This window comes from Triticum urartu, chromosome 4 (assembly GCF_003073215.2).
Source record: "Triticum urartu cultivar G1812 chromosome 4, Tu2.1, whole genome shotgun sequence".
Taxonomy (NCBI): Eukaryota; Viridiplantae; Streptophyta; class Magnoliopsida; order Poales; family Poaceae; genus Triticum; species Triticum urartu.
In genome coordinates this window covers 611,218,712-611,229,557 of record NC_053025.1, presented here as the reverse complement: position 1 = coordinate 611,229,557, position 10,846 = coordinate 611,218,712, and the positions used below count along the sequence as shown (strand labels likewise).

General features: G+C 45.0%; 1 protein-coding gene across 1 annotated transcript in view; it reads right to left on the bottom strand.

Annotated features, from left to right (window-relative positions):
- Positions 1-7,547: 7,547 nt before the first annotated feature.
- Positions 7,548-10,846, bottom strand: part of LOC125554998 (disease resistance protein RGA5-like) — a 37,189-nt gene continuing 33,890 nt past the window's right edge. The window contains exons 2-4 of the mRNA XM_048718329.1: positions 10,548-10,844; positions 8,111-10,180; positions 7,548-8,028 (exon numbers count right to left, since the gene is read on the bottom strand). Coding sequence (XP_048574286.1) covers positions 8,158-10,180; positions 10,548-10,844 — 2,320 coding nt within the window. The 3' untranslated portion in view covers positions 7,548-8,028; positions 8,111-8,157. The remainder of the gene's footprint in view (positions 8,029-8,110; positions 10,181-10,547; positions 10,845-10,846) is intronic.

Sequence of the window (10,846 nt, the reverse complement as noted above, 5' to 3'; positions counted from 1 at the left end):
GAGGCATGCCGTCTTTTTCGTGCAAACGTTGCAGGTCCTCCCGTGCCTCAGCTGTATCTTTTGTCTTCCCATACACGCCCAAGAAGCCTAGCAGGTTCACGCAAAGGTTCTTCGTCGCGTGCATCACGTCGATCGAAGAGCGGACCTCTAGGTCTTTCCAGTAGGGTAGGTCCCAAAATATAGATTTCTTCTTCCACATGGGTGCGTGTCCCCCAGCGTCACTCGGAACAGCTAGTCCGCTGGGACCCTTTCCAAAGATTACGTGTAAATCATTGACCATAGCACGTACGTGATCACCGGTACGCATGGCGGGCTTCTTCCGGTGATCTGCCTCGCCTTTGAAATGCTTGCCTTTCTTTCGACATTGATGGTTGGTCGGAAGAAATCGACGATGGCCCAGGTACACATTCTTCCTGCAGCTTGCCAGGTATATACTATCGGTGTCAAGTAAACAGTGCGTGCATGCGTGGTATCCCTTGTTTGTCTGTCCTGAAAGGTTACTGAGAGCGGGCCAATCGTTGATGGTCACGAACAGCAACGCCTTTAGGTTAAATTCCTCCTGTTTGTGCTCATCCCACGTACGTACACCGTTTCCATTCCACAGCTGTAAAAGTTCTTCAACTAATGGCCTTAGGTACACATCAATGTCATTGCCAGGTTGCTTAGGGCCTTGGATGAGAACTGGCATCATAATGAACTTCCGCTTCATGCACATCCAAGGAGGAAGGTTATACATACATAAAGTCACGGGCCAAGTGCTGTGATTGCTGCTCTGCTCCCTGAAAGGATTAATGCCATCCGCGCTTAAAGCAAACCATACGTTCCTTGGCTCACTTGCAAACTCATCCTAGTACTTTCTCTCGATTTTTCTCCACTGCGACCCGTCAGCGGGTGCTCTCAACTTCCCGTCTTTCTTACGGTCCTCACTGTGCCATCGCATCAACTTGGCACGCTCTCCTTTTCTGAACAGACGTTTCAACCGTGGTATTATAGGAGCATACCACATCACCTTCGCAGGAACCCTCTTCCTGGGGGGCTCGCCGTCAACATCACCAGGGTCATCTCGTCTGATCTTATACCGTAGTGCACCGCATACCGGGCATGCGTTCAGATCCTTGTACGCACCGCGATAGAGGATGCAGTCATTAGGGCATGCATGTATCTTCTGCACCTCCAATCCTAGAGGGCATACGACCTTCTTTGCTGCGTATGTACTGTCGGGCAATTCATTATCCTTTGGAAGCTTCTTCTTCAATATTTTCAGTAGCTTCTCAAATCCTTTGTTAGGCACAGCATTCTCTGCCTTCCACTGCAGCAATTCCAGTACGGTACCGAGCTTTGTGTTGCCATCTTCGCAATTGGGGTACAACCCTTTTTTGTGGTCCTCTAACATGCGATCGAACTTCAGCTTCTCCTTTTGACTTTCGCATTGCGTCCTTGCATTGACAATGACCCGGCGGAGATCATCATCATCGGGCACATCGTCTGCTTCCTCTTGATCTTCAGCAGCTTCGCCCGTTGCAGCATCATCATGCACATCGTCTGGTTCCTCTTGATGTTCAGTAGCATCACCGTATTCAGGGGGCACATAGTTGTCATCGTACTCTTCTTCTTCGCCGTCTTCCATCATAACCCCTATTTCTCCATGCCTCGTCCAAACATTATAGTGTGGCATGAAACCCTTGTAAAGCAGGTGGGTGTGGAGGATTTTCCGGTCAGAGTAAGACTTCGTATTCCCACGTATAGGGCATGGACAACACATAAAACCATTCTGCTTGTTTGCCTCAGCCACTTCGAGAAAATCATGCACGCCCTTAATGTACTCGGAGGTGTGTCTTGAACCGTACATCCATTGCCGGTTCATCTGCGTGCATTATATATAATTAAGTGTGTCAAAAATCATTACAGAACATCATGAATAGATAATTAAGTGACCAAATTAATAGAAGTTCATCATCACATTAAAACCAAAGTACATACATAGTTCTCATCTAACAACATAAATCTCTGCAGAGCATCTAAATTAATTAAACCATACACTGAAACTATGTAAAACATTTCAATGCGAAAACAAATGCGATCATAATCGCAACCAATGTAACAACTGATCCAACGGCATAATGATACCAAGCCTCGGTATGAATGGCATATTTTCTAATCTTTCTAATCTTTCTAATCTTTAAGCGCATTGCATCCATCTTGATCTTGTGATCATCGACGACATCCGCAACATGCAACTCCAATATCATCTTCTCCTCCTCAATTTTTCTAATTTTTTCCTTCAACAAATTGTTTTCTTTTTCAACTAAATTTAACCTCTCGACAATAGGGTCGGTTGGAATTTCCGGTTCAACAACCTCCTAGATAAATAAAATCTATGTCACGTTGGTCGGCATAATTGTCATAAACAATAAATGAACCAATAGTTATGAAAAGATAATATATACCACATCCGAATCATAGACAGGACGAGGGCCGACGGGGGCGGATACCAAAACCATCGCACTATATAAGATGCAATAATAAAAGTAAGAAAATTATACAAGTATCTATATAAACATACAAGTAAGAATTTTATTTTTCCTTTCAGAAAGAAGATAAGAACAAGAGGCTCACCACGGTGGTGCCGGCGACGAGATCGGCGCGCGCGATCGACGGCGATGAAGACGGGGACGGGACGTGACGGACCGCTAAACCTAGACAAATATTGAGGGAAATGGAGCTTGGAGGTCGAGCTTGGAGAGGAGAAAGCTTAAGTAGTGTGGCTCGGGCATTCCATCGAACACCTCGTGTGCATAGGAGGTGAGCTAGAGCACCACAAAGCTCTCCCCTCGCCGGCCATGAAAAACAGAGCACTGGGAGTGCTCTGCTCGCGGGCGAGGGGTATATATAGGCAACTAATTGGTCCCGGTTGGTGGCATGAACCGGGACTAAAGGGCAGCCTTTGGTCCCGGTTCATGCCACCAACCGGGACCAATGGTGGTGGGCCAGGAGCAAGGCCCATTGGTCCCGGTTCGTCCCACCAACCGGGACCAAAAGGTCCAGACGAACCGGGACCAATGGCCCACGTGGCCCGGCCGGCCCCCGGGGCTCACGAACCGGGTCCAATGCCCCCATTGGTCCCGATTCTGGATTGAACCGGGACTAATGGGCTGGCCGGGCCTGTACCATTGCCCCCTTTTCTACTAGTGTTGGTTAGGCGGCCATGCCGTGTGGGCTAATTTCATGGTCGTAACGGAATTTATGGCTCCTCTTTCCTTCGGCATTGGCAATGGCAGTCTCTCGTCTTCAGTTTTTTCATAATTTTTTGTTGAACTCGTTGATTAGCGCGTCTGATTCATGTATCCTCTTTTAAAAGCGAAATGAAATGGCACGGCTTGCTTTGTGCCATAGTAGTTGGCTGCTTCTTTCCGGTGCTTTCTCAACGTATATGTATGAACTCAGTGAGCAGGGATCACCCGGTGCGCGCGATAATATCGGCAGAGTGCAAGTTGGGTACCTCGTCCATGTCAAAAAAGAACACGTATGAATGCAGGGCTATGTTAGGCTAGGCATAATGAGCGGCTTTAAGGTTAGTTTGGATGGCATCTTGGGGTCCGTGTCTGGGAAAATTAGGTGCCTGGCATGGACCTGGTAAGCAACATTTTTCTGCGTGTTTAGGCTAGGCTGGCAGTGCCTTATTTGGATTCGACGTTGCCTGCTGCTGTGTCAACTAGTGAATAAAAATTATATTAATTACAGGCAAGGCGTGTTGCAGCACGTCCAGCCACACGCAACTAGACGCCTGAGCCAGGCTAAGCCTACTGTCTGGGCAAAACATCTCCTTTTTTCTTTTCTTTTTTAACTTGTCCAGGCTAATTAAACCAATGGAACAGCACGCCAGGCATGCAATTTCTCCTCGTGGACATGAAGAAAACAGCCACTAGGCAGAGTCCAGGGACGGAAAAAGTCCATTTTAAACCTTGAACTCGTAGAGGTTCGGCGAATCAAACCCTCAAGTCCAAATTCTTGTCGTTTGCATCCTAAACTATGTAATCCCGGTCTAAATCAAACCTTGGAGTATGGCTGGGATTGGTGGCGGAACCTATTTGCCGCCCGCAGCAGTGGCTATGCCCCGCTCGTGGGCCGGCCATTTCACGGGCGCGCTGCCCATTCACTGCTTTATTTTTCCGTTCATTTCTTTTGTTGACCTTTAGTTTTATTTTATCTTTTAGGTTTTTTCTTTCTCGTTCTTTCATGTTCTTCCTGCCTTTTCCTTTAGGTTCTTTCTTTCTTTTCATTTTTTTTCATTAATACATTATAAGGAAATGTTTCATTGTGTATGTTTTCATTAATAATACTTTAATACGACGAACAATCTGTGTTACTTCTGTTTATTTTTACTTTCTTCTTTTTTGTGTATTTTCAAATTGTTCAGCGTATATCACAGTAATGTTCATTGTGTATTTTCAAATTGTTCAGCGTATATCACAGTAATGTTCACTATGTATTTACAAATTGTTTAGCGTATATCACACAAGTGTTCAATGTGTAGTTAAGAAATGTTCATTGTATATTAAAAATGTTCAATGTATATTGAAAAATGTTCAATGGTCGAAATTATTCATTTTTGTATTAAAACGCAGACACACACCCTGCTCTCTGCTGGGCCGGCCTGCTTTAAATTTTTCTGTTATAAACAATAAGCCGCAGGGTTGGCTCGAAACCGAGACCTTGTGTTGTCCATAGATGGATTTTTAAAAAATGTTCCTTATTTTGAAAATTTGTTCATATTTTTTTTATATTTTGAAAACTTTTTAGATAAATCTTTTTGATTTCAAAAATTGGTTTAGTTTCAAGAAAAAATCACAAAAATAAAAATGTTGGTATGTTCTAATTTTGTAGTTGAGTTTAAAAAATTATTCCTATATTTCATAAAATTCTAAAAATGTCCGTATTTTCAATAAAAATCAGGAGATTAAAAATGTTCCCGTTTAAAAATTGTTTGTGAATTTTAAAGAATGTCCATTTTCCTAATTTTGTTCGGGTGTTTTAAAAAATGTGCATGTTCCAAAAGTTTGTTTCAATTCTCCAAATTTAGGGTCGCTTTTCATACACTCAAAAAGAATCAAAACATTTTTTGCATTCGAAATTTAAAAAAATATTTGAATCTGGTGTGGATTCTTATAGTTTTGTGTAGCTTTTCTTTAGGCCTATATTGCTTTGTGTTGCTAATTGAAAAGATTTAGTCGGTAGCTGAACTGGTAGTACCAGCGTATCTGTTGCCCCAGATCCTCGGTTCGATACTTGGCTAGCGTTTTCTTGAGCCGGCCCGGTCGGAGTTCTGCCTGTGCGTGCGACAGAAGGAATAAAGCCAACTTTTTTTGAGCAAAATAAAAAAACAAATACTGTCCACCCTTCACAAGCTACTACAAACAAGTGTAATCCATCACATCGCATGTAAGCCAGATTTATGAGACTAGTTTTAGGGAAGTAATCCGACCAGTTCTTTTTAAGATGGAGGAATGCAATTCACATACACTTCCATTTTTGTCTGTCGTTGTAATGAAGAGTAGCGCAATGGAAGAAAAAGTTTGATGCCGGTTGTAGCTGGACAATAGCAATTGATCGGTATTACACTGCTGCACCCACGCATCGTGCATGCGCACATCTTTCCTTAATTTTTCTCCAATACAGCAGCTAGTACATGCTGAGTCCTGACAGGCGAGGGGTGGATCGGCCGGAGATGCAACGGTGCAGCAGCCGCCTGCCGGAGTATCAGCGCCGGAGACGGCCAGGAAGAGATCGCAAGTGCTTGCCTTCAGCAGCACAACTAGCTATTAATTCCAGCGTGCGCCATGCATGCAGCTTGTGTTTTGAAGCATGGCAACCAAATTGTAATTCATCTTCAGTTTCATCTGCCCCTGCTAGGGCGACTGGCGGAGATCTCATCTCCGCTGCCGGGCTATCTCCCACGCGTCCTCCCCTCCGTCGCTGCCGGAGGAAGCCGCCGGGCGAAGCCCCGGCCGGCCGACGGCGGTGGCGGAGGACCACTTCCCTCCCGTGTCGAGATCGGGTGAGGCAGGTCACCCATCGGCGCCGGGGCGTTTCTCCCAGATCTGGGTCGCGGCGGTGCGGTGACTCGCCTCCGGCGACGATGCAAGGTGTCGGCGTGGTGGTGGGCAGAGGCGGCGGAGCTGCTGGCGACGTGGGAGTCCGGGTGGTGCAGGCCGCTGGGCGCCGTCCGCGTGGTCACCACGGCCATGGTTGCGGTGGCCGAAGGCTTGTCGATCTGGCGGCGGCGACGTTCGGCCTGGATCCCGGTGAGGCGGCCCTGGAAGGTGGCGGCAGGTGAAGCTCGGGCTGCCCGCGGTGGCATAGCGTGGTGCTGTCCCTGTCCAAGGCGAATCTGCACCGGTGATCTGGTGGCTTGGTCTCCAGATTAGTTCAGATCAGAGACGGTGACGAGCGCGTAGGATCCCTCTCGACGGCTCTCACAGTTTGGAGAGGTGGGGTGGCAGCCCTCCTCCTAGGCTCCAGTGGTGGCACCTACAGGCAGTGGCCAGTGTGCCAAGGGCTTCCATGATGGTAGTGCTGTTGCGGATGGTCTCCGGATCTAGGCGGCTAGATCTGGGGCTTTGAAGGCGGTCGAGAGAATACACAGTTTGTCGGCTGGATTACTTGGACAGATCCGGGTGAAAACCTAGTCTTCGGCCTGTGGCCGGAGCCGATGATGGCGACGCCCTTGCATCATTTTCTTCTTGAAGGCATCATCGAGGTGAAGCTCCCAGCTCCTCCCGATACCTACGGGGGAAACCCTTGATCAATTGATCGGATGATGGCGGCGCTCTTGTGTCGTTCCCTCCTTGGGGGCGTCATTCTTGGAGGTGTGCATTGGATCAAGAGACCAGTGGACGATTTTACTGTTTTACTGGTGGAGCGGCGTTTCTTCTTTGCATCGGCGATGTGGAGTCTCGGCGGCGTGGTGCAGCAGGGTCTCGGCAACGGCTGTGTGATGATGGACGCGCGTAGGGAGGTGTCGTTGTGTGACGTCGTGGTGGCGTCGACTGCAGGCTTGACGATTGATGCGTCGGTGCATGCTCTGAAGATGGATCGGTGGAAGATGGCGGCAGTAGCCTCTAAGAGGGCGCCGAACCGGTGAGTGCCCCAGAGCAGGTGGCTTAGTTGGGGCCTCAGGTTTTAGATGTTAGGCATTGGTGCGAGGTCTGTTTAGTATTTGGTCCGGACTCTCGGCACCCTTTCATCAGTTAGATAGGAGTAGCGACGGATGTTGCGAAGATGGCGGCTTCAGACTTATTGATGTATTTCTTTGTAAGTCTTTGTGAATAATCAATTAAATGGCCGCATGCATCTTTCAGATGCAGAGGCCGGGGGTCATCCTCCTTTTCAAAAAAAAAATCTTCAGTTTCATCTACACTATGATGCAGCAGCAAGCATGCTTTCAGGACATGTAAACCTGATCATTCCCAACATAGATACAAAGAAGAAGCAATGACGTACAGCCATCCAACTTGCTCAGACAAACAGGTCCAAGCAAGTAAGCAAGCAAGAGAGAATCAATATTACATTTCCATCATCACAAAGTATTCAGCAGAAATAATTCAGAATTCAAATCGACATTACAATAGTGAACTACCTGAAACAAAACACAAGTTTTTAAGCAAAAATACAGTCTTGACTCTTGAGTCATAATCGCAGAAGGTAAGCAAGAAAGGCAATCAAACGCGTCATTTTGCCGCAGGGGTCCCAAATGCAAACATATATAGCTTAATTCTCGAGCGAGCAAAGCCAGAATCAATATTATATCTCTATCTAGAAGAGTATTCAACAGAAATGCCAAGACAGAGAGGTTGTGCCCTAATAATTATGAAAAGTGAACAATAGGAATTCAACGTAGCAATTAGCAACCAGACCACTATCGCCGTCTTTCTGAATGTGACCATCACCCTGCTACAGCTTCTTATTTCCAGGCCTTCCTTTAGTATGGCACTCCAAATCTCCAAGTAACCCAGCCAACCGCACATCATCCTATATATCAGCGCCAAAATCAGTTTTGGACAAAAGATGCATGTTGATGGTAAAAGAAAGAATGGTCAGTCTGTAATAATACCTCTTGCAGTTGGTGATGAGGATCGTTCCACTCGGAAGATGAGCATCTTAATTCTCATCAGTGCCACCATCTTCCTTGCTCTTTTTCTCGTCACCACAAATGTCTTCACTGTCCTCTTCAGAACACTGGTATTCCTCACAAATAGTAACTGCGGGATGGTTTGGATGGGCACCTGCTTCAACCCTGATCACAGCCTCTGCAGCCTTTCTCTCGGAAGGTGTAGCGCCCTTATTGTCAAGCCTTGCCGTTGCTTGTTTAAGACATGTGAGATGCTCAATGCCTAAATAGAAGCCATATGTTTTTGCCATTGATACATTGATAAGAAAATCAAGCTTCTTAAGCTTGGGCATGGACCCTTTGACAAATGTGACGTATGCTGACGCATCATTACTATAGATGGTAAACTGCTTCAGACTTGGGAATCCTCGGACTATAACCCTATCATCAGGTATTTTTCTAAACCACAGTACAAGGTGAAGTAAAGCTGGGAGCTCTCCAAGAGTGACCAGACCCTCCTCTGTCAATTCAGCTAAATTGATGTCTAGGAAAGAAAGGCTGGTGAGTGCTGGAGCAATCCACTCTGGAACTTTCGTGAAATAGTAGTCACCGACCATATGAAATTCTTGAAGGGTAAATGGCAATGGGGACCAAGACCCTAAGAATTCGAGGGAACCATCGTTCCCTCTTATCCTTAAAGACCGGAGCTTGCAGCTACCAAGCTTGCACAGTGAGGAAAGTAACATTTCTTCATGCCTCCTGAACTCGTCAGATTCTCCACCATTGAGATATATATCAATTTCCTCCAAACCTGGCAGGTTCCCAAGATCCTCCACCACATCTGCTGGACTCTTGGTAACACTAAAGCCTGATATCTCCCGTAAGTTCCTCATATTTCCAATCTTCTTTGGTATAATTGTCCAACCTCCACCAATTAAGTGTTGTAGTTTGGTCAGCTGAGCGAATCCAGTGGGCAACTCTTCCACTGGTGTAGCTCCAAAATGTAGTGTCTCTAGGTCACGTAGCAACACGATCCCTGACGGTAGCTTTGGAATTCTCGTGGCTGGAAAGTTTAGGTACTTTAGATGGAACAATTTGCCAATACTTTTCATATCATACTTTTCCAAACCCTCACAACCTGCAAAATCCAGTACACGTAGAGCTTCAAATTTAGCAAGACTAGGCAAGTGTTTGATGCAAGCTGAACATGTTACTGTCAGAGATCGAACATGGCTTAGATCTTCTTGTGCGAGTAAATGTGCAAGCTCATGATCAATGTGCTGGATTGATAGTCGCCGAATAAAACCTTGACGATTTGCTAAACTTGTTTGGCCACCACCTATCACAATGATGAAATTATGTTCATTTGATTTTGAAATAATAATTTCTAGCATCATGTCATGGACTCGGCAAGCACGAGCCTTGCCATCATAGCCGATGTCCTCAGGCTGTACCATGCTTTTGTTGACAAGCTCATAGAAGTATCTCTCAGCGACTTCTTGCTGGCTTTGTCCACGCTCTTCAGAGATAAATCCTTCCGCTATCCACCGCCTCACTAACCTCTCTCGATCAATCACATAATCCTCGGGGAATACACTTAAATACAATAAACATGTCTTGAGATTAGGTGGAAGATCATTGTAGCTAAGTAATAGTATCTTACTCATTCCCTCCAAACTCTGGTTATTTTCCAGTGCAGAACCAATTGATCTTCTAATCTTCTCCCACTCCTCCTTGACAGCTGGTCTATTTGCTAACAAACTAGATATACTAACAATTGCCAGTGGTAGGCCTCCACATTTTTTCAGGATTTCATTTGAACTTTCTTTCAGCATATCAGGGCAGTGGTCCTCAGAGCCGAAAATTCTTTTCAGAAACAATCTTTTGGAGTGAAGATCACTTAGGGCTGCCATTTCATATACACGGTCATCACTACCAGGACAACATGATTTTGCCACATCAATAATGCGTGTAGTAGTTATAATTCTGCTAGAACAATTATTGTATGGAAAAGCACACTTGATATTGTTCCATGCTTGAGTAGACCATATATCATCCACTATGACAAGATACCTAATAAATAGTAGCAGATGATGTTAACTGGTTTTGAAATGGAATTCAACTAGAAAAATAATTTAGCATACACCACTTCAATACTATTTAAGTGGAAATACACAAGTCTACTAGTACTCATTCAAAAAACAACAATGTTTATTTGATATATTTTTATGTGCAAATATTGTTTCTCAATGCTTACTTGGGTATATATGGACTATATTTTAATACAAGAGACAAGGATGAATTGCACAAGCCACAATTGTTCTTTTTTTTCTTTACGTGAAAGATATAATTGGACATCCAATAGTAATGAGTAACTACCAAAATTTGTGAAACATTTGTAAGGAATGTTCTGAAAAATAACAACAGAAGTTAAAGTTACCTTTTATCTTGAAGCAGTTCTCTTAGCTTCGCAATGGACTTCTTTTCATCCCAATCACTTGTGTCTTTTGTGGATCCATCTTGGCATGGCACTTGAGAGATTACATCCTTTATAATATTCTTTATATATGGCTTTTGTGAGACCGATACAAAAGCCTGACAATCGAAATTCCCATGAATCTTGCGATAGACCTCATTTGCGAGTGTTGTCTTTCCTAATCCACCAAATCCAACAATTGACAACACCTTACGATCCTTGGTGGAGTTGTTTGTTTCTTCTTTCAACATCCACTTGACAAG